The sequence below is a fragment of the Scomber japonicus genome, chromosome 20 (assembly GCF_027409825.1).
Source record: "Scomber japonicus isolate fScoJap1 chromosome 20, fScoJap1.pri, whole genome shotgun sequence".
Lineage (NCBI taxonomy): Eukaryota > Metazoa > Chordata > Actinopteri > Scombriformes > Scombridae > Scomber > Scomber japonicus.
In genome coordinates this window covers 19,843,892-19,867,396 of record NC_070597.1, presented here as the reverse complement: position 1 = coordinate 19,867,396, position 23,505 = coordinate 19,843,892, and the positions used below count along the sequence as shown (strand labels likewise).

General features: G+C 45.3%; 2 protein-coding genes across 3 annotated transcripts; one reads left to right on the top strand and one right to left on the bottom strand.

Moving 5' to 3' along the window:
- Window positions 1-995: 995 nt before the first annotated feature.
- On the bottom strand, window positions 996-5,161 carry si:ch211-141o9.10 (probable endonuclease 4). The gene is made up of 8 exons (XM_053340917.1): window positions 5,055-5,161; window positions 4,518-4,664; window positions 4,216-4,425; window positions 3,890-4,072; window positions 2,574-2,705; window positions 2,363-2,467; window positions 2,103-2,232; window positions 996-1,300 (listed from the first exon to the last, which is right to left on the bottom strand). The coding sequence occupies exons 2-8, from the start codon at window positions 4,660-4,662 to the stop codon at window positions 1,240-1,242; spliced, it is 966 nt and encodes a 321-aa protein (XP_053196892.1). The 5' UTR covers window positions 4,663-4,664; window positions 5,055-5,161; the 3' UTR covers window positions 996-1,239.
- On the top strand, window positions 5,071-22,257 carry tnrc6ba (trinucleotide repeat containing adaptor 6Ba). 2 transcript variants are annotated; one of them, XM_053340902.1, is made up of 22 exons: window positions 5,071-5,201; window positions 6,767-6,856; window positions 7,628-7,649; window positions 7,756-8,193; window positions 8,310-11,321; window positions 12,286-12,450; window positions 12,575-12,774; window positions 13,035-13,109; window positions 13,298-13,516; window positions 13,739-13,858; window positions 14,065-14,190; window positions 14,835-15,005; window positions 15,293-15,406; window positions 15,501-15,708; window positions 16,066-16,233; window positions 16,421-16,567; window positions 16,763-16,906; window positions 17,194-17,283; window positions 18,136-18,339; window positions 18,612-18,679; window positions 18,866-19,005; window positions 19,650-22,257. In XM_053340902.1, exons 2-22 carry the CDS (start codon window positions 6,800-6,802, stop codon window positions 20,215-20,217), a joined length of 6,456 nt encoding a protein of 2,151 aa, XP_053196877.1. In that variant the 5' UTR covers window positions 5,071-5,201; window positions 6,767-6,799; the 3' UTR covers window positions 20,218-22,257. The 2 variants fall into 2 exon arrangements, with proteins under 2 accessions (XP_053196877.1, XP_053196878.1); XM_053340903.1 differs by lacking the exon at window positions 13,739-13,858.
- The last annotated feature ends 1,248 nt before the right edge of the window (window positions 22,258-23,505 follow it).

The window sequence follows — 23,505 nt, the reverse complement described above, 5'->3', positions numbered from 1 at the left end:
ATAATTCACGTTACTACTTTGCTTAATTACTTTATCATCTGCATGCAAACCTTCAGATCTGTGTTGAATCTGTAATAAATTCATATAACTATGAGAAAGATTTAAGCTTGAAATGAAGGCATTCAACTCCAGGAAACATGATCAACAACTCATATCACCCAACACATTTAGTCTCCTGACACTTCCCATCTTATATCTGTTTATTTAGCTGCACTTACAAAGATAATGTTGTATCTTTGCAAGCCTTTAATGTCAGGGAATGTTTTTTCTGTGTATGTATGTAAATACACATATTTATGCACACCGTGGGGTGTTAAGAGGTGCGACAATCAATTGCTGCCCTCTCAGGGGTCAACAGCTGCACCAAAGTGTTGGTATTTGACAGCTGTACTGTTTCAGAGAAGGAATGTGAGGCTTCACTATGGATGTGTCTGATGCGTGTGTTGGGGGGTCCTTGTGCATCTGGATACGCATCTGACAGTTTTAAATTACAGTATGTCACACTGGTAAAATAATGATGACATCGTCTCCTAGCTGATACTTATTGAGAGACAATTTTGTGTTTTGTTACCCTTTTTTAAACAAGCTAACATTAAGGGTGATAAAATGTGTTATATCATCTAACGTAAGTGATGTTTCATTAATGAATTAATTTTCTACTGCTGCTGTAGACACATCTGATTGTCCAATATGTCAAAAAGAGGCTTGTTTCCATCAATTCTGGTTAGATTTCCTATGAAAAAATACCTGATTCAAACTCTATTTTCTGCTTTTATGGTTAAAGACCTTAACTTCATAAAAAGCATATTACTTTGATACTATTAAAAAAAGTTACCAATAACATATATTGTATAGCTCAATCTGCACCACGAAACCATGCCAAACTTAAATATGAATGCAAGTTACAATTTTCAAACATACATTCATCTCTGCCTGCACCCTCCAAAGCATTGAAAAGGCTGAAATTAGTTTGTTATATTTGTGTGATCTTGCTGCCCCCTAATGGCTCATAGTGAACAGGACAACTCCTCACAAGTAAAGTATAACATTTATTCAACTTCTTTACCTTTATAAAAATAAACATTTCATATTAAACTGTTCACAGGGTGATTAACAACTGAATAAAGTGTGTTTGAAAACAAGGCGCACCACATGTCATTTTTGGTCCTTGACAGATATAACAGATATTTGAACTGTGGCTTTGTTTCAGCAGTGGTCATTCATCAGCAAGTATGTTCTCTAATTTTTCTCACAGAGGGAATAGAGAAGTTCGATCTGCTCAGCATACTCGAATCCTGGTCTGTGGGGGAAGGAAATTAACAGTCATGTTAAAATTGCACCAAATCTCACGTTTCAATGGTTCATAATAGCATCTGTACTTTTTCTTTTTTTTTTTTTAACTCTACTGTTTGTTTTTTTTAAACATTAGAAATACTTGACCCTAATAATTCAAAATATGCTTTTTTCCTTTCTTACTGCAAGTTAGATCAGAAGATTGACTCCACTATTGTGTCTGCATGTTAACTATGAAGCTACCATGAGCAGCTGTTAGCTTAGTTTAGCATTAAGACTGACAACAGGCTGAAACGGTTAGTTTGGCTCTGCTCAAAGAAAACTAAATCTGGCTACCAGCACCTCTAAAGCTCACTAATTAATCTCATTTGTGTTTTTAAAAAATGTGTAAAAGAAATGTACATTTTCCATTTTTTAGGGTTACATACTGGCCTATTTCTTGGCTAGGACTTGACTGTAACTTCTTGGGGTCTCTGCTGGTTGCCTAGCAACTGTTCCCAGCCAAGAAATAATCTGGCAAGTAATTTCCAGTCTTTGTGCTGAGCTAAGCCAACCAGCTGCTGGCTCAAGCTAAATATTTACTGTACAGACATGAAAGTGGCATCAATCTCCTCTTCTAGCTCTAAATATAATCGGTGTATTTCCTAAAATGTCAAACTATTCCTTTAAATGCCCAGACAGGAAGACTGCACTCTTCTACATACTCCCATTTTGTGATTTAGAAAGATAAGTCGTTTTAGTTTTCCCATGTGATGACCATATCTGTCCATTGTTTACAGATGGACCCCTCCACTCTGTACTCATCTCACCGTTCTGGTGTCTCCAGGATGAGAGGGATGTTGTCCAATCTGGGCTCATTGACAATGTCTCGGAAAGCAGAGATTCCAATGTTGCCTTTACCAATATCTTCATGGCGATCGAGGTTGCAGCCCAGTTTACCTAAAAAAAAAACACACAACAAAGACAAGAATTAAAAAAAACAACAACACTATGACATTTAAGTGGTAACAGTTCTTAAAGCAGAATAAACCATTTGGCTGTGTCAAATTATTTGGGTTCTTTGCTGCACCTTTGGAGTCATTGAGATGGATTGCTTTAAGATAGTGGAGCCCCACTTGCAGATCAAATTCATCGAGCATGGCTTTCACCCCTCCCTCTGCAGCCAGGTCGTATCCTAAAAACAAGAAAAAGAAAAAAACATTTCTGAAGCAGAAATTGACTTTTTTAACTGATCTGATGGTTTTGTAGGACAAAAAAGAACAACGGCAGGTGTCACTCACCTGCTGCGAAGGCGTGGCAGGTATCCAGACACACTCCAACTCTGGTCTTATCTCCCACTTTGTCTATGATGCTCTTCAGCTCGGAGAATTTACCCCCGACCGTACTGCCCTGACCGCTCATGTTCTCCAACACTGACCACATGAAGCAGAGAAGACAAGAAGGCACTATCAATTTGACATTCATCTAAATCACTACATCATATTTTTATCCAACCTGCCAAAACGACTTATACAAATAAATTGTTTTGGCAGCTGTTGTTCATTCCTGAAGCTCAGGGCAGTTTTTGCTATTGCTTCAGTGTTTTTGCTGGCGTTACACTGCAGTGTATTCTTGTCACACCAGCGGCATTTGGGGTATGTGGGTCAAAAGGACTGTGGTATGTCCCCTGGATCACAACAGTGTGAAGCCAGCAGCCAGTTCTGCACATTGAAAGTCATGTATTAACAAAAAGTCAGTGTAAGGTCAGATTGCTTTGTATGAGATGGTGATGCGACAGCAAAAGCTCTTGACATTTAATTTTTTAGATCATTGACTTGTGGTAGTGAAACATTAATCCTCGTGAAAAGGATTGAAACATATTAAAGCTTAATTTCATTAATTACATACAAAGGGATTGACTCATTAACTGGGTTTGGCTGTGACTGCCAAGTTCTCTAACTACGCTGAGATTCAGATCCTTAATCCATTGACCTGCAGTAACTTCCTATTACAGTGACGCTCATAATGTTCCCTGTTTGACAAGAGCATCAGGAGGTGAGTATTTAAATCATGGTAAATGTTGAAGCTGCAGGTTGCAGTGTTATAGGGCAAATATCCCATTAAATGTCTGCATTAGTGATGCTGTCTACTGCTATAGCAGTCTTCCTGTGTGTTATGTATGTTATTGTGTGTATGTGGTTTGGTTTTATATGTTTTTCTCTTAATATATTACATCATTTCACAGTATTTGGACCTATCTATTCTCATTTTACCTGTTAAGTTTCTTGATGTTTACTTGGAGATTCGTTTTTTCAAAAATAGTGATTGTATTTGTATTTGTACTAGTTCAACCCTGAATAGCAGGAGTGCCTGTGACAAATACAGCAAATGGAACCATTTCAAAAATATGGCTCTCATCAACACAGAGCAAAAAATATTAAAGACAGATTTCTTTAACATAATTACGCAATGAAAGTAGGTTTTGAGTTGAGTAAACCCCCCTGAAAGTCTCAACAAATTCCAGATGTTTATCAAAATGGGATTTACTGCAGGGCTGCTGGACTGTACTGTACTGTACTGTACTGGGCATTTCTGTTATTTGTTCCACCTCCCATACCTGTGACTACAGCAGGTGTTTGCTGGTGAGCGTGGTTAATGGCTCCTGCTATCTTGCCAATACACTGTTCAGTGGTGATGGAGCCCAGGGAGGAGCCAGGGTGGAAGTTGTAGAGGTTGAGGCCCAGGAGGCTGCAGCGGCTGAGCTCATCCACCAGCAGGGCCTGGCTCTTCTCAAACACGTCTGGATGCAGCATGGTACACAAACCAGAGGAGGATGTCAGGATGTTGGGAAGATGAAATAACCAATGCAAGACAGGGAGGGGGTAACTGAGGTTGAATGAGGAAGAGAGGTGAACGTGTCATCCGAGTGAGTGTCTGACAAACCCTCTTTAGGAGATCCACAGTTCATCAGGTAGGACCCATGAGGCAGGATGTGAGCTGGGTCAAACTCATGTAGGGAACATTGTTCTCGAAACTTGGCTGCAGCTGTGTGGTCCAGAGCGGGCCTCTTCCAAGACCGCTGGGAGCCAAGAAACAGGGCGAAGGAGCTTCCACCCATCTCAGTGCAGGAGTGCACCGCCTTCCATATCCCACCTGGGGACATATAAAAGAAGAGTCAACACAAAAGCTGTGATCATGTGTGTTCAAATAGGTACAGAAATATATAAACATGAAGATGACATTACCTTGAATGCCAACATGAGCCCCAATGTATTTCTTATTTTCACGCTGCTTCCTCTTCCTGCTGTCTCCTCTCTCCTCACAGTCCTCCTCTCCCCCCAAAGCATCCTCAGTTTTCCTTTTCCTTGCATCTCTCTTCCTCGGACCCATGCCTGCAAGAGAAAAAAGTTATTATGTTGACTGTTTTTTTTTGGTCATGAATTAAGCGGTTTCTTCAATGTATACGCTGTTAATCTATAAAGCACACACGGTGGCGTTTAAAGGTTGACTGTCAGAAAGTTTACGAAGGTCAAAAAGCGTATTTTTTCTATGCATCCCTCTCTGCAGGAGGCAGTCAGAGGGCTTCACGCAGCTGCTGCTACAGGCTGACTATTGGAGAGACGCTTCATGCTGAGCAGCAAAATGGCCGCCCGTCAACCGACCGACTCCACAGCGCTTTGAAATCTAACATTTTCTGCACATTAGAGTTCACACTATCACAACGTTAGTACTTATTTGACAAACCAGAAGCTTACGTGTGTTTTTCATCACATGCCACTTACTTGACTCCCCGCTCAGGCGTCGCTGTTGTCTCGACGAATGCCTCAAAAAAGCTAAAAGAAAAAAGAAAAAAAGAAAGAAAAATCGCACTGAAGCACTTTAGCTAAGCTAGCTAGCGCGCTAGCTTCTCTTCATATGTGATTCTCGAGGTGAGTAGATGTTTTTTTTACGTGTTTTACATTTTCGTCATGTATGTATGCATGGATGCAAATTCACCACCGCCAGCAAAGCTCTCTGTTCATGTAATGCCAATGCGCCTGCTGGCCGGGCTAACGCCGTTAGCTACTTGTAGCTGCCGTATATAACTTAGCTTACCCCGCTAACGTCGCTAGCATCAGCAGCATTTGTCGTTGTGCAGAGGCGGGTATGTGACTCAAGGCTCGGTGTATTTGCTGTTACGGACCGTGTGTACATCAGGTACTAAATGTACTTTAGTTCGCTGCTGTTTAATGTCGTTAAATAGTTTATTATATGTGCGCTGTTGTGTCTGTGTTTGTGCGTATTTTATAAATTATGGGCAGAAACCACTCCTTCCTTCATGCTAGCCATCGACGAAATATGTTTCTAGCCGCTTGCCAGTTAAACTTGTATCTTGTATAAACTTGTTAGGACGGGCAATATATGTGCTTTAGCTATTTATCTTTATACACGGTTCGGCTGTAGAGACTTTAATCATCTTTGTGTCTTTTAATTTCGCGGACACTTTGCCATTTTAGCAACCAGTGGCTCCTATCTTCTAATGCTGTTAGCCAGCTAAAGGCTGCTGAGCCCTGTGATAACGTTGACAGGACAACAGGTAATGTAACATCAGCTGGTGTAGCTCACAGCAGTGATTTGAAGGGCAGCTTGACAAAGCTTTAATGCAGATCTGCAATAACAGTAGTAATCAGGTGTGGTTTTCGGATGCGCCAGGCCTGAGGTCAGAAATGCTTCAGGAAGGATGTCAGGTTAGTTTTCCGTGAATCTGGCTGTCCTACCTCCTGGAAGTGTTATGGTATTAAACAAAAAACGAAACCAACTGAACAGACACCGTCAGGGTTAAGTTGGTGTTCAGAAAGTATATCCATTAAAGAATCAGAGCTACTAAACCGACATTTTTTATCTCAACATGGTAATATGCTGTTAGGTTTTGTCTGCGATTAGTTTACTGCTGTATTCAAATATAGTGTTATCTTTGTTTGGCTGCTCTTGGATCGCATGCCGTGTGTCAGCTGGGCCTAATCCTGAAGATTTGCTCACACTCCATCTTAGAAACAATCAAAGCACTAGCGTGAGTCTTCACTTGGTCTCTTATGATTTTCTGTAGCCATATATAGATTGAGTCCGTCTGTTGACAAGATGAGTTGGCTCACTAAATTGAGCTTCTTGTAAACTGTCTCAATTGGTTGAACTTACAAGTGTGATCAGCTTACAGTATTGTGCATGCTTATGGTAGGGATAATTACTGTGTTTGTTGCCCACATGTCCAGCAGTATTCTTAGCTCTAGCACCTGATGGCTGATTCATCCCATCAAGCATGCAGTCAAATTGTCGCTTACACACACGGATCAGGGCTCACGTGGCCATTTGGTTATTGTGATGGTGTCTTTTTCTCCTGATTTTTTTCCCCCTTTCCTTTCCCGAGGTCACCATTTGCATATGTTTTTTTTGAGCAGCGACTCTGAAATGGTGAATGAATGACCACATTTTGGAATATCACTCTCGTCCTTTTTAGAAGAACGGAGCATCAGGACAGGAGCAGTAGTTCATGGAAGACAAGAAAAGGAAAAAAGACGATAAAAGGAAAAGGGAAGCCTCTCAGAAGGTGAGCATGTTCATCTTGTCAGTTCAGGTTTCCTCAGTAATAGTCTTGGACCATCGGTATACTCAAAGTTATATAGAATCTGGTGTTACGTAGAATTTGGGATAACATTTGATTACTAAAATACATGATTGGCCAGCCAACTTGCATCAAAGCTAACAAGCAGTGAACAAGTTCATATGACATGAGTCCATAAACCAATAAATATCATGTTCATAGTTGAATTAAGGTATCTAAATGAGAATTATTAATATTTGGAACTGATTAGATATAGTATAATATAGTACTTGTTGCATTTGATTGTGTTTTAGTTGGTGTGCTCTGCTGTTCTGGACCTGTTGGTTAAATTTAATTCACCAACATAATTTTTCATAGAAAACAAAAGTGTGCATTGAGCACAGTTTGGAAAGATTTCAATGACCCGGGGGACATTTTGAAATTGCTTTGAAAATATGAGGTGGAACTAATGGGAAGAAAACCAAATGGTCATATTAGATTATGTCTATTAGTGTAAGCAGAATACTGTTGGAGACACAACAAGTCTCAACAACTACAGGATCTTGAACTGAGATATTTACTGTTCTGGCACACCTAGACCTAGGACATTGTTTTCTTGATCTAACCACAATTACAGAGCTTCACTCCTGTTAACCTCATACTGAGTCCCCATTTATACTTTCCTTTTCACATATTTTACTGAGGTTTGACATTTGAATGAAACATATTAATGATTTTTAGAAGAATGACTAATTGTGTTTTTTCTGTTCATTTTAGGTTACAGAACAAAAGAACAAAGGTAAGCAGCACAGTATGTTTGAGTTTGGGTATAGATGTGAAGTGGATGCTGTATTCACAAAACTTCATCGGCATCCTTTCTTTTTCTTCCTTGGCTCCTCTCGCAGTGCTAGACTTGACCAAGCCGGCATCTGCCCAGTCTCCTGCCACTCAGAGCAGCTCTGCCTCCCCCAGCCCTGGACCCACCCCCTCTGCTTCCCCATCCCCAGCCACCTCGGGCCCTGGCAGTGCTGCCACCCAGTCACAGGGTGGCAACAATGCCAAGCGCCTGGCGGTGGCCAACGGACAGCCCACCTCCACCACCAGTTCTTCCTCCGTCGCTGGCGGCCCCAGTGCTACTGGAAACGGGAGTACAAGTAGCGGAGGCGGAGCCCAGGCGCCTCAGCAGCAACCCCGCTACATGCCGAGAGAAGTGCCGCCGCGATTCCGCTGCCAGCAGGACCATAAAGTGCTACTGAAGAGGGGTCAACCGCCACTGTCCTCCATGCTGCTGGGAGGGGGAGGAGGAGGGGACGGCCCCAATGCAAACATGGCTGCTGTCTCAGGTAAGGGTTAGCAGTGTTGTAGGTCACCTTTTTTAGAATACATCTGTTTCATGTGAAGATGGACATTTCTTGTTTTGACCCCTAAAGTTTCTCTAATGTGGGATTTACCTTTCCAGATTCCAGTGCAGCTGCCTCCTCATTGGCCCTCACCTCATCATCAGTTGCTGCTTCTACTACTACTTCTAATTATGCAAATTCCATGTGGGGGGCGAGCTCAGGCAGCCAAACCTCCTCTCAGGGCAGGGAGAAGGTGATTGTCGATGGCAACGACCTGGAGGAGTGGCCTAGCATCGCTGGCAATGATGGGGGAGGAAGTTCTTTCGCCGTGACTGGAGGGGGCAGCAGCAACAACGGAATGCCTGTGAACAGCATCAGTGCCTCTGGCAACCAATCTTCACCCACTTCCTTGTTCTCTTTGCCCAATGAATGTATGCAGTCGTCCAATGGTGTGGCATGGGGGACGGCTGCCTCCCAGGGTCATCTTGGAGGAGGGAATACAGTAGCTGCAGCTGGGCCTCTGCTACAACAGCCCTCCTCACTTTCCAAAGCCTCCGCTGTGCCAGGGAGCCATGATGCCAGTGGCCCCGTTGACGGCAGCAGTGGGATTCCAGGTGCCAACTTCAATCCAAATGCCAACCCTTCGGCCTGGCCTGCCCTGGTGCAGCAGGATGGGCCTGCTGCTGCAGGGGAAGGAGGTCAGTCTTCCTTCCATCACCAGGGCCCTGGAGGGTCTTTGTCTGCCAACAACTCTGCTTCCCTGGGGCTGGGAGCCGGGACAGTTGGGGTGTTGGGGGGTCACCCACCTTTATCTGTGAATCAATCAAGCACCCATCAGCACCAACTTCACCAAATGCAATCCAGAGACAGAGAGATGGGAGGGGGGAAGTGGGACAGCGAATCAGCGGGACCAAAAATCGCAGGGGGGGAAGGGATTGGGGGAGGAATGGACCGTAGTGTGGGAGGAGGCGGGATGAGCGTGGGAGACCACAGCCTTGCCTCCTCATGGAGAGGCCAGCCTTCTTACCCTGCAGCTAACTCCAAAACGGGTGCCTCTAGGACTGACGGATGGGAGGGAGGAGGAAGTGGCACAGGGGGATTCGGAGCTGCTGAAGGGGATAATGGGACCTCGAGTTGGGGGTATCCAAGTTCCACTAGTGGGGTTAATGCTTGGGGTAGCGCTGGAACTGGGGGAAACGGTAGTCAAACCTCCGGGGTATCTCAGGGAGGGTGGGGGTCATCAGGAGTTGGAGGGGAGAGAGCGGTGTCGGGCGGTGACTGGGGCGGGAGCTCCACCGGTATTGGCGGAGCCAATCCAGGAGGAGAGGGCATGGGGGGCACCTGCAGCAGTAACAGCAGCAGTAGCGGGGTCAGCACAGCCGGCAACCCCCCCGTCACCTCCTGCTCCTCCTCAACAGCCACCGCTTTGACTAGAGCTTGGGACAATCAGAAGGGAGAGGGTGAAACAGGGGAATGGGGCGGCGGAGTAGGAGGACAGGGAGCACGGGGAGGATCCTCATCCAGCGGTGGAAATTCCAGAAGTGGAAGTGAGCCGAACAACAGTAACAGTCGTCCTCGCCGCCCGGCACCCAGTGCTGAAGGTGCCTTACAGAGCCTGCTCAGCCGGTCTGATCTGGACCCTCGGGTTCTGTCCAACACAGGCTGGGGCCAAACACAGATTCGACAAAACACGGCCTGGGACTTGGAAGATCATGGAGGACAGAGTAAAGGTGGATCGACATCAGCTACATCGAAACACCCATCTACTCTCGGTGGTTCTTCTCAGTATTCCGGTGGACCCAGGACCCTAATTACTGATTCTATGGGTCCTGGGGTCAATCCTTCCATGGTTCCATCTGCTGGGTCCTCTGGAGAGGGCTGGGAGAGCAGCAGCAACAGTAGCAGTAGTGGGGCTTCTCTATCTGGGAGGGCCCCACCACCTTCAGGCTCCAACATGAGGAATCTCGGCGTCTCACAATCTGGGCCAGTGACCACAACAGGACCTGGTATGGGTTCAGGGGTAATGCCAGGACATAGCCAGCAGGGGAAGACTACAGGCTGGGGTGGAGGAGGGATGGGGTCTGGAGATGGCAAGGAGGCCAAAGGTTGGGGGAACGAGGAATGGAGGAACAGTAGAGGAGGAAATGGAGGAGGGTGGGGCGACGTTGGCCAACAAGGTGACCAAGTGAGTGGAGGCTGGGGAGGGTGTCAGGAGGAGAAAGGGAAAGGGGGCTGGAAGGAGATGGGAGGAGATGGAGGAGGCAGCAGCGGGTGGGGATCAGGACAGAAGGTTGGGGCAGGTAGGGACTGGGGAGAGCAACAGTCCAAATCAAATAACGGAGGCGGGGGTTGGGACGATGAGAGGAAGAACGGAGGAGGAAACTCAGGTGGGGATTCAGGTGCGGGTGGCTGGGGAAACTGGGACGAGGGCGCTCCCCGGAGAACCTGGGGAGCAGGGGGCACAGGGGGAGGAGGGAGCGGAGGAGGGGGGATGGGTGTCGTCGGGGGCATGGGGTCCAAACCCCATCAAAGTTGGAGCGGAGGAAACAAAATGCACCAGATGCCAAACAGCCAGTCGGGCTCCATCACAGGCCCGCAGGCACAACTGCAACAGCAACAATCACAGCCCCGTAATCAGCATCCACAGCTGCAGCAAGCATTGGACCAAGGGGCTATGCAAGGGGGCGGGGGGAGAAAACCCATCTCCCAAGCCCAGAACCAGAACCAAAGCTCAGGCTGGACCTCGGGGCCCATCCCTGGTGGCCCTGGAGGAGGAAGTGGATCTGAACCAAGCGGTTGGGAGGAACCCTCACCGCAGTCTATTAGCAGGAAGAATGAGATAGATGATGGAACATCAGCATGGGGAGACCCAACCCGTTACAACTACAAGCCGGTCAACCTGTGGGATAAGAACAGCACCCCTGCTGGCCAGCAGCCTCACGGCCAGGCTCCGGCTCCACAGCAGCAACAGCAACAGCAACAGCAGCAGCAGCAGCAGCAGCCACCACAGCAACAGCAACAGCAACAGCAGGGACCTCCAATACAGCAGCAGCCTAGCAGGCAGGCTGCTGGGCTTGGAGGTAACAGAGACTTCAACACTGGCCATGGACCTGGGAAAGCTGCAGCAATGGGTGAGACACTTGAAACTGTGGTTTTGACTGTGTTTTGATTTTAAAGTTGTATTTTTTTTTTTTACTTGACAAGAGATACCTAAAGAGAGAATTTTGTACTAAAAAGACTAACTTTGGGAGATGTCTACTTGATGTGACCAACTCAGATCACTGAATCCTTAAATTGAAGACTGTAGATTTTGTCCCTCATCACTTACATTGACAACCCATTCGGAAGGGATCTTATAATGGCCAGTGATTACAGAGAGCAAAACCTGTTTCAATGTTCTTAATATGGACACCTGACTTGTTTTTAAGACTTTAAATGTTTTGAACAAACTACGTGCATTCATGCACACAGCCTTTTCTGTAAAGATGAATGTGTAAAAACAGTTCTCCTTTTATGTCGTCGTGGTATGGAGTTTTTTTTTTTTTTTTTTCTCTCTTTCTGAATCATCTCAAGACATCTTGATAAATGTTGCTTAATGGCTGTCTGCATGAAAATTACAGTGAAATGAAGGAGTCAAAATGCTCTGTTACAACTGCTGCCTTTCTTGGAAATGTTGATCCAGCTGATTTTAAAGGTCGGTGTCAATGTTCAGAGTAAGTGACAGCTGAGTCATGAGCGATGTAGCAGGTCTCCAGCGAGAAACTTGCTCGCTGTCTCTGCAGTTGATCTCGCAAACCACAGTAACAGTAGTCAGCAGCAGTACTGTAACTTCTCAGGTGCTCCAACTGAGCACGGCTGAAGTGAAAACATTTCCTCTGAACGTATATTTTCTGTTTCCGTACGCTGAATGCAGAGATGCTTTGATTTTTGGAAGACAAAACCTCATCAAAAAAGTTCATGTTGTACCAGTATTCACCCCTGTAGACATGCAGAATAGTCAGTCCAGACATTGGACTTGCATTAAGGTAAATAATGATGTCCTTACTCAAAGTGTCTGTCTCCACTTCAACATGCGTCATCCTTGTGTGTCCGCAGGTTCGTCAGGTTGGGGTGGTGCTTCTCCAACCAGTCCAACAGTAGACAATGGCACAGCAGCTTGGGGAAAACCTAACGATACCCCCACTGACTGGGGAGACCCCGACGACGCCGGAGGGAAGACGACAGGCTGGGGAAACCCTACTCCCAACCCCATCAAACCTGGTCAGAATTTTTTTTAAATAAAACCTTAAACATGGGTATCAATTTCAGATCTTCTAATATTTTTTTTCCCCACATCGTGATAACGGCTTTAACTGCAACACCCCCCTTCCACCCCCCACCTCAGGTTCAAAGTCTATGCAAGATGGCTGGGGGGACAAAGAGAGCTCTGTGGCAGCCTCGCGTCACTCGAGCTGGGAGGAAGAGGAGGAGGGAGGCGGCGGCATGTGGAACAGCACCGGCTCCCAGGGAAGCGGCTCATCTTGGGGACAGGGTAGCAACGGGGGCTGGGGTCAGACCCACCCCGGCAAGAAGCCCAGCAGCAAGGTGGGATATTGGAGGGGGGAAATGAATCGATGTCAAAAATGTAATCTAATCTTTTAAAAAATTGTAGGGATAGTTAAAAATTTGAAGAGTCATAAATGCATTTTTCTGCTGTTACACAGGTACGCTAAATTAACTAAAGGTTGTATTTCCACAGTTAGCTTTATGAATTTCCTGCTTTCTTTTCACTCAACACTCATGATACAAATTGCAAAGTTGCCACATTAATCTGAAAGTTTTGCCTCTGCTCTGTGAAATCTTAGGGTCCACTGAAGGCTGGCGGAGGAGACTCATGGATGAGCCCCATCAATAGACAGTTCTCCAACATGGGGCTGCTGGTAAGACTTGTTACTGTTTTTGGTTGGGAAAGGAGGAAATATCTACCTGCACAATGCCTGTTCTTCAGCTTTATTATATATTCTATTATTTTAAGTGCACAGGCATTTAGCAAGTTATAATTCCTCACATGGTGGTGGTGGTGGTGGTGGTGGTCATAATGGTGATGCCGGCCCTTTCTGCTGGACAGAATGATGATCCCAGTGGCCCAAACATTGACCTGGCTCCGGGTTCTCTCCAGGAGAAGAAGATGGACGCCGAGAAAAGAGGCATGGGAATGACGGATTACAATGGCGACATAAGGAAAGGAGGAAGAGTAGGAGGAGGTGGAGGAGTAGGGGGGATGTCATATCGCTCACCCGTTTCCAAAGAGGCAGTGCCCGGCGATGCCGGTTCCTACTACGACAAGGTAGCGCCTCTAACCCTCGCCAACCTCAGCAGTCTTTGTGTCTTTCTCTTGTCTAGATAACATTTTGTCCTCTTATCACTCTTCTTTATTTCCTCTTGTGAATTCTACCTTTTCTCCTTCCTGGTCTGCCCCATTTCTCCTTGTCTGCACCTTCCTCTACCCTCCCCCTTCTTCCTTCACCACCACTTAAAATTTGTCTTCCATTGGCTGTCACTGTGACAGACCTTGCCTTTGACCAATCAGGATGGGTGCCTTGGGGAGGAGGGTCCTCGCTCTCTGTACTCACCACCCACTGTCTACAAGCCCCATTCCCTCTTCAACCACACTATCCCCTTTAGACAAGTAAGATAACCTCTCCTCTCGTTTCCGTCCCACCATCTTTACATTAGCTTCTTGTAGTTTTTCCCCTTTTTCACATGTTAATCGTTCAAGTAGACCCCTGAATTTTCCTCTTCCACTTTGATGTCGTGTTCTTTCTCTATCAGTGTGTTTTTTTGTATCTGCTGTCACAAGTTTTCTGTCATTTAATTTCCTGTTGTCCATCACAGGGCGGCCATGGTATCTTTGGCAGTAGCGGAGGGATGGCTCAGTCAAGACACCAGCCCAGCGTCCCACCCATAAACCAGTCCCCAGGGATACGAGCGCAAGTGCCTCATCAGTTCCTGTCGCCTCAGGTACTAAAAACTTGTGCTTTCATTCTGCTCATCATCAGTATCCTTTCCAGCCATCGGTTTCACATTTACCATCGACACAGGAAGTGTGTGGGTTGACTGACGGAGGGAAATAGGTTCAGTTGTGGTGCAAGTCATCTTAACTGTTAATGTTTGCTGCTAAGATACCAATAGTACGGGATGGGATTTGCTGTATATTTAGAGACTGTGTTAGCATGTTTAAGCTAATAAAAAACCCACCATACATTTTAAGGTGCAAGCTTGCTGTAAAATGACAGTTCACAGTTTTTGTCTGATTCTGTTTTTGAGCTTACGCAGAGTGGTCTACCAGCTGTGGCCATGGTGTCTATTAGCCAGTGAAGTCCCTGGAGTGCATAATCACTCTTCAGGACAACATTGATCATGCTTCCCTTTCTTGCTTCTAAAGAATACAAAGTGAAATGCACGTCTTTTTTCAAGGAACTGACTCAATTTCACTCACTCGTTTGGGTCGAGTCAGTTGTTAACACCGGCTAATGAGAACATGAAGGAGAATCAATGTTAATCGGGGGAGATGCAGTAAGCTAATGTGGTTGCTAGGGGTTACAGCACCATAGCGTTTCTGTGGTAACAGGTGTGCCTGCCTGCCATTGCCGTTTTATCTCTAGGTGCCAGGCTCCGTGCTGAAGCAGATGCCCCCTCCCAGCGGGAGCGTGGGGGGTGTTGGCGGCGTGGGAGGAGTGGCAGGAGTCGGGGGAGGTGTGTTCCCTCCACAGCTGTCCCCCCAGCATATTGCCATGCTCAGCAGCATCTACCCACCTCACATCCAGTTTCAACTGGTAAGAAGCAGCACTTTATATCTCTATACTGCAGGGTCTGGAAGTGAATCGAGGAGGTTCACCATCCAGAACTGTGTGGAAATTAATTTTAAACATAGTATTCAGACATGTTTATGCCGCCTGTATATACAAACGTACATCAACAAACTGCAATCTGTTGATTTTCTAATATTTGTTGACTAATCTTCATGTACAGAGTGGCATGTAGGATGTGTGCAGTGTATTTACGTCTCTGTTGCTGTCTCACTTCTTTGTTTCTTTTTCTGTTTCTGTCTGTTTTCTCTCAGGCTTGTCAGCTCCTCCTCCAGCAGCAGCAGCAGCCACAACAGCAGCAACAGCAGCTGCTGCAAAACCAGAGGAAGTTCACGCCGAATGTGAGACAGCAGGCTGATCCTCAACAGGTACACACAGACACGTACACAAAATGTATATAAAATAAAAATCCCCCACTCGTTTACTAGCGGCTGACTCTTGTTTTTATTATGTCTTTTTTAGCTGGCCAGGATCATGGCAGTGCTCCAGCAGCAGAGGCAGCAGCAGCAACAGGTCGGAGGTTTAGGCGGCAGCTCCAGACTCTCCCCCTCCCACCACAGTGGAGGTGGCGGAGGGGGTGCCAAACTGCCCGGGGCTGATCCCCTGCCCCACCCAGGCCTGGCCAGATCTGTGGCTGACCTGCACCAGAAAACAATTGGGCCATACTCTGGTGAGCAATCATTCCAGCACTGGTTTCATTCACAATAAAAAGACTTGTGACACACAGCTGCCATGCTGCCTTTTACAGTTAGTTTAGAGCTCTTCAAAATGTATAGTGCATTGTACTTCTTTTTTTTTTTACCACCTTGGTGCATCTCCTGTACTAAGCCCTCATACCACTGCAGTGTCTGAATACATTTCCCAAATATCACCAGTTGAGCCAACACTGACTGATTATTTTATTTCTTGTGTTGATTCATTTTGGAGGGTTTTGTTTCCAAGCAGAAGGTTTTCTAGCAACAATCAAATGTTCTAATCAAAGTTCTGCATTGTTCTCTCTGTTTTTTTTCTGTCTCTGTCCGAACAGGGTTTGGTTCAGGTGTGAATCTCCCAGGTCTCGACCTAGGTGGCTCTGTGGTAGGGGGGCCTGGGGGCATGAAGGACCTCGGGGGTCAGCAGTCCCGTTTCAAATGGATGATGGAGGGACACTCCTCCCCAGACACCTCCCCATCTGAGGACGCATTCCACAAAAATGGTGAGGCGTCGGATTTTAAAATTGTACTCGTACGACTTGTGTGTTTGATAAGACGAGGAATGTGAGGGTGCTTAGACAGATCATGTTAATAGGATTATATGTGAAGTAGAACATTACAGTGATTTGTGAACCCATCTGGTGCTCGGTGATGTAACGTATATGTCGTCACCCTCTGGCAACCTCCAAGGTCCCGTCACCCCTATGAAGATGCCCGGGGGCTCGCCCTACTCTCAGTACGACATGATGGTTGGAGACGGGCTGGGTAACAACTGGCATCGCACCCCTGGCAACAAGATGGGTAGCAAGCCTACCACCACACCCAGCTGGCCCCCTGGTGAGTGACTATTATAGAATCATAGCTGCATCACTGACTTGATATCGAGCAAATACCAAGCTTTTTAAAAGATTCTCTGTAGCTGAGTCATTGAGGGACATGTGATCTTCAAAGCGTAATGTGTTCAGTGTGTTTTGGATTTAATCCAGCCGCTCTCTAGCTTCAACAGACCGCATGTGTGTGTTTCTTCCTCAGAATTCCAGCCTGGTGTTCCCTGGAAGGGAATCGACCGCGTTGACCCTGAATCCGACCCCTACATGACTCCGGGGAGCATGATGGGAAACGCGGTGTCCCCCAACCTCAACGATACTGAGCACCAATTGTTACAAGACAATACTGGTGAGCATTCAGTATCTCTGCCTCATCTAATTGTGTCACTGCTTTAGTATAATGATATCTAACTTCGTTAGTTATCCTTGTTTTTTTTAAATCATTTATGGCCATGTAGTACAAGTGAAGATGTTATTCTGATCTTCTTCTGGTCATTCTTTTTGTTCAAGCAAGTCTCCATAAATAAATAATGATTGTGGTGAACTGTGGTAAAGTGAATTTCACTGTTCACTGAGTTTTAAGTCATTCAGTAAGGAGATAATGGCTAATGCTGTTGCTCTATGCCTTTGTCGTAGATTCCACCCCTCCCCTCAACACCTTACTGCCTTCACCTGGTGCCTGGCCCTACAGTGCCTCAGACAGTCCTCTCAACAACGCACACTCAGGTAACCACACACACACACACACATACACACACACATACACACACACACACACACACACACACACACACACACACACACACACACACACACACTCAATATGTCAAGAGTAAAAGATTGGAGAGACATCATTCCTGCCATGTGAGACTGACGTAATGACTTTACGTCTTATTGCTGATGCAGGGTTTCCGCCAGAAAAGTTACTAGACCCGGGGGAGAGGGGGTGCTGAGCAGAACATGTTAATGTGTGTAAATGTGTTACTGGTGATGCATGGTTTCAGGCACTAATTACATTACTTGCCAACCGCTCCCATCTGCCTTAGTAAAAAAGAAATACAACCCATTTTGTTGATTTTTGTGTTTTTAGGACCCTAGTCCATCACATAAATAACTCAAATTTGTAACATACTGAGTGTGTTAACAATGCTCAGTTGGACTACAGACCTATAATTATAAACTGAAAGTGTCTGCTGTGAGACAGTCTGCAGCAGCAGCAGCAGAGTGAGACGTCAGTCCTCTCTCCCGCTCTCCGCTGTAAACACACGTAGCTGTTAGCAAGCAGCTGCTCTCATGTCTCCTCGGGTCTCGGTGTTTGATTTCAGCAGCATGTCTCTCTCCGGATGGCAGGTGGGTTTGTGGTTCTGGTTCCAAGCGGCGGTTGTCCTCTGGCTCGTCCCTACGTCTGTGTGTGCCACAGCCTCACACACAGACACACACTCACACACACCCTCCCTCTCAACCGCTCACAAAACATTGAGCTATTCCTTAAAGGAGATGCACTACTGGCGGAAACCCTGCTAATATCGCTACTTATTGGTTTCATATTTATGCTTATCCACTTCTGTCCCTTTACAGCAAAGTACACAGACTACAAGACCAGCTGGCCCCCGGAGCCCATTGGACACAAGTCCTGGAAAGCCAGTCGCGGCAGCAGCCAGTCCCAGCTGTCCCGCCCTCCTCCAGGATTAGCCAGTCAAAAGCAGCCGTCGCCTTCTCCGTGGTCAGGAGGAGCCCCTCGGTTGGCTGGCAGGGGCTGGGGCGGCGGCTCGAGCACCACCGGTAATACCCTGACACATCTTCAAATATTGAGCTGATTTAAATGTACGCAGGATAAAACAGCTGCGTGTGATTGCTGAGATACAACACAGTGCTCTTTTGAACGTAGTGGTCTATTTATATTTGATCTGGAAGAGTGGCCAAGTCTCGGTGAAAGCTGCAGGGAACGTTATTCATCATTCATTATATTTGAGCAGCCGAGGGGAAAAAACAGAGTGGGATTGTGTTTACAGGAAATGTCTAACTTTTTTTTTCTGTTTGCTCTCTCCCTGCAGCCTCGACCTGGAGTGACGGCAGCTCTCGTGAAAGCTGCTGGTTGGTGCTCAGCAATCTCACACCACAGGTACACATAAACACACACACACAGACATTATACAAAAACAACTACCAAAACTGCTGTGGGTGGAAACCAGAGCAGACCACCGTAACTCCACTGGGGAAACATGAGCATGCTTTGAATTTCATACCTCTACACATCGCTCATCCCTCAATTTTCACTTTGTACTTTACTCCTGGTCTTCTCCTGCAGATTGATGGCTCCACCCTGAGGACCATCTGCATGCAGCACGGCCCCCTGCTGACCTTTCACCTCGGCCTGACCCAGGGCACCGCTCTGATTCGCTATGGCTCCAAACAGGAAGCAGCCAAGGCCCAGAGCGCACTTCACATGTAAGACTGGATCTACTGCATAGATGAGATCTGTAGTGTCACAGATGATTTGTCAGGATTAGACATCAATGTTAAATATCTTCTGATTGGCTTGAAAGAACGTTATACCTCAGACAGCACTCTCTTAGTGGAGTGCTTCATTGTAGCACTCAACTTGATTTAGTGCTCTTATTAAAGCTTTAAATTTTAAGCTTTAGCGCTCCCTTTAATATTCATCAGGTCAGTTTTTTTTAATCCATCCAATACTTTGATTTATGTCCAAAACTAATGACATTTTCATCAGTTTCAGCTGTATGTTGTTGTTTTGTGCCAGATGACCAAATGTTGGCATGCCCAATCATAGACTCATAGTAATCTCATGCTCTAGTTTTCAAACTTGGCTCAAGTGGTACACACAGTTGAAAGTGATGTATCGCAAAATGATCTGGAATCATTAAGACCAGTGTTATACAGTAATATTGTATCTTGATAATTAACTAGAATAAAAACATTTTGGTATCACATAACAGCTTTTTATAGGTTAAATGTGTTTTAGTCACTTAAAGAAAATCACTTAACATTAACTACAATTTTTAACAACAAGGTTCAAATCATTATTACCCACTCGTGCATTATTGATGATTAACTGTTTTTGTTTTGGACAGGTGCGTTCTGGGTAATACCACCATCTTGGCGGAGTTTGTGAGCGAGGAGGATGTGGCTCGCTACATTGCACATTCCCAGGCTGGAGGAGCAGGGAGCGGAGGAAACACCTCCGGCTCTGCGGGCTCCGGACCCAACGCAACTTCCGCAGTGGGGACTAACGGTAACGGAGGGAGCTGCGACAGAGGCGGAGCGGGAGGCAGCAGCGGAGGGGGAGCAGTAGATGGAGGTTCCACGGCCGGTGGAGCAGGAAACGGAGGGGCCGGACCCGTCAGCTCCGGATGGCAGAGTCTGGACAGCACAGGCAGCTCATCGGACCAGTCTGCCAGCCAGGGGCCCGGGCTGGGCATCTTCGCCCAGTGGAGCAGCAACGGGGGCGGAGTGGGCGGAGCCGGAGGCATGGAAGCCGGAAGGCAGGGTCTGTGGGGAGGAATGGGCGGGATGAGCGGGGCAGGGTACCCCAGCAGTAGCCTCTGGGGTTCCCCGGCACTCGAGGATCGTCACCAGATGGGCAGCCCCGCCTCGCTGCTGCCAGGGGACCTGCTAGGCGGAGGGGCCGACTCCATCTGAGAGTGGGGAGGGGGTCCCGACTGACATACACACATGAACATTTTACACCCATGTTATAAAACATATGTCACCCTCTGCGTTTATTTACACGTAGAGGTGACGTGAATCCAAGCTACACTGGTCACCTAACATTCATACTACACACAGGCTACATGCAGTACACGCACACATTACTTTCACACATGAAAACCGCTTAACTTTAAATGAAGACAACAGTAAAACTTGAACCGGGGAAAAAGGGGAAATCCATTAAACTCTTTAGGACTCAACTGGATAGCTCTTTGTCTTTTTACTCCAAAAAAATCCCACCATCTGCATTCAGAGACCCGATCACTCAGGCATGCACTGTAGACAGGCTCAGCCAGAGTCGTACATGTCAACAAGTTTAGCTATTGCTGTTTTTAGTGTGCCACAGTTGTTGTTTTTGTTTTGTTTTTTTTTCTTTTCTTTTGTATTACTATTTAATGGTCGAATCTCAAAAAAATTCAGACTTGCAGACTGAGCCCTCTTTAGACCTGGCTGGCGTACTTCTGAGTTCGGAGAAGCTCGAGAAGCGGGGGGAAAGGATCTGGAGTTTGTAGGAAGGTTTTTTTGGGGGACAGCGCCACACTACTGAGTCAAACGGACGATCAGCAAAACCTTTTGAGATACGGAAAAAGAAGAGCGTTTTCAGTAGGTACCGACACCTCTACCTTGGTGGAAATATGCCATCAACATGGGACCCAGGGTTTAAAAAAAAAAACAAACAAAAAAAACAAACAACAAAAAACAACATTAGCCAAACTTGCACTATATATGCCTCTGGGTTTGTTGTTGACACATCCTCCACAATCCCTCCATTATTATTATTATTATTTTTCTTTTTTGAAAGAGAGCTACAACATAACAACTACACAGACCTTACAGGACGACTAAATGTCACAACAGCAGTGGCCTTGGCTAACACCCAGCGGCCGCCCGCCCGCCATGTCAGCAGCATCATACCTTTCTCATCAGTTACACACTGCTCTTATATTTGACAAGCAAAATTGTATCTCCTTGCTGATGTACATCGGTTGTTTATCTTTTTTTTTTTTTCTTTTTTCTGTTTTAAAAGAAAAAGACAAAATGTGTGAAACTTTGTGGAAATCCAGAGATGTCCTTGTTGTTTTTGTTGTTTTTTTTTTTTTCCTTCAAACACTGACCTCGCTATTGTATTTTTTTCTTACTCGAGAAATCAAGTTGGTTATTCTATATTGTCATGATAATGATGATGATCACTTATTTACTCGCTGTACAAGGTGCCCTCCTGCCTGCCTGTGTGTGCATGAAAGGAGCGTTGACAGTATGACCGAATGGAGGAGGAAGTGATGAAGATAATGATGATGATGATGATATCGGGAGTGTCTGTGTTATTGCTACAATGTTGAATGTTTTTTTTTTTTTCTTTCTTATTCTTCTTTCTTGTCCATGAGAGATTCATGAGGTGTGTGTGTGTGTGTGTGTGTGTGTGTGTGTGCTTTTGAACACTTATCTGCTTCAGTCAGGGAAGTGAATAGATGTTTATCTGACAGCTTGCATTGAGAGAAAGATGTGTGTGTGTGTGTGTGTTTGTGTACACGTTTGCGTGCTTGATCACCAGATATTGTGATAGCTAAAAAGTTCAAAAACATTGGCACTATTGCATATGTCTCTTAAGTTGTGTTTTTTAGCAGCATTTTGTTCATTTGTATTTTTTTTCTTTCTTCTGTCAAATGCAATAAGAGAATGATATTTTGTTTTTAAGACGAAGCAACCAACTGAAGGCATTTCTATTAAAGATGCCAAATCCTACCATACCAAGCTGAGCTGGAACAGTGTTTTACAGACACGTTAAAGACATTACCTGTTTATGTTTTACTTGTTTGTTTCTTTTTTTTTTTTTTTTGTTATTATGTATCAATTTAAATTAAGTCAGTCTTTATTATCACTCCTGTTCAGGATGTTTTCATTTATTTCAGATGTTACACAAAGGAGAGGAAATTAATTTAAAGCGGAAAAGAACAAGATAATAAAGGTTGAATTGAAGTCTGTGGTGGTTTTGTTGTTTTATGTTTGTTTATACATTACATTGCATCACGTTGACCTCATTTACTTGGAACTATGGTGAGGTACAGATTTTGGATGAGTCGGAGCAAACATTGCAGCAAAAAAGTTTTTTTTTCTTTCTTTTTTTAATCCATATTTTTTGAGTGGAACTTAAAAATCATAAAACAGTTACAGTTATAGCTTGTCCTTTGACTTGTGTTAAATATTAGATGTGCTGCTGTGGTGTCTAACACTAATTCACAGTAACAAACAACATTATGGAGGTTATTGGCATTATAATGTGAAATGTATGTCTAATTTTTTGCCTGCAGATTGCACAGCTGTTCTGTGGTGGAGCATGATCAACCACTAGAGGGCGCAGTTTGACCTTTATTAATATTATCATTACTATAATAAACATGTTCAAAGTTGACTGTGAGTAAAAACAGGTAAAAGTCCATGTTGTGCAGTCTTTATGAGGACAAATAATGTGACACCACAACATTTTGATGCTGTGATTATGTTTTGAAGTTATCATGTAGTGTTGCTGGCGGTTTCATTCATGCCTGTCTAATGTGGCATTCATGTACTGTGGGAATAACCGGAAAAATAACTTCCCGTCTGGGAAAACACGTGAACGTCCCCTCAAATTGGAACAATTACTCTGAAAATCGGCAAAAGTTTTGGTTAATAACAGAAACATTTTTGGTTGATGGCCAGAAACTTTTTATCATTTCTCATAGCATATATATATATTTTTTGTTAGCTCACGTCATTTGTAATGAGGTATTATGTTGTCACTGTTAGTTGCAGTCCACATAGAGTCACCGACATTTGTTAGAAAAGGTTTTTATTAGCTTTAACTCTGATACTTCAGGTAAGGCCACATTTTAGTACTGGCGCGGCAATGAGATAGACACAAAATAATCTTTTTTTTTTTTGTAGCGCTCATGTTATTTCCTCACGACCTACAAGTCCATGAACGCACCAACGTCGGAAGTACGACTTCTCATCTCGGGAAGTGAGAGCATCCGAGGAGCACGTGAATGCACCATAAAGACAATCCGGGCATCTCTGCAAGTCTGTGGATGACATCATTGATATTGTCAATGGTGGAAAACTGAGAGAGGGCCGGCTGGGTGGGCGTGTGTGAGGAGAGAGAGAGAGAGAAGAGAGGAAGAGGAGAGAGGAGGACTTTGGTGTTTGGTTTCAGCGTTTATCCTCCAAAAAAGAAAAAAATCG

Coding starts and splice junctions, on each gene's coding strand:
- tnrc6ba (XM_053340902.1), top strand. CDS start 6,800: ATGGAAGACAAGAAAAGGAAAAAAGACGATAAAAGGAAAAGGGAAGCC. Junction 6,857..7,627: donor AAAGGGAAGCCTCTCAGAAG/GTGAGCATGTTC, acceptor TGTTCATTTTAG/GTTACAGAACAAAAGAACAA. Junction 19,006..19,649: donor GCCCAGAGCGCACTTCACAT/GTAAGACTGGAT, acceptor TGTTTTGGACAG/GTGCGTTCTGGGTAATACCA.
- si:ch211-141o9.10 (XM_053340917.1), bottom strand. CDS start 4,662: ATGGGTCCGAGGAAGAGAGATGCAAGGAAAAGGAAAACTGAGGATGCT. Junction 4,073..4,215: donor CTGTGGATCTCCTAAAGAGG/GTTTGTCAGACA, acceptor TGCTGCATCCAG/ACGTGTTTGAGAAGAGCCAG. Junction 2,706..3,889: donor AACACCTGCTGTAGTCACAG/GTATGGGAGGTG, acceptor TCATGTGGTCAG/TGTTGGAGAACATGAGCGGT.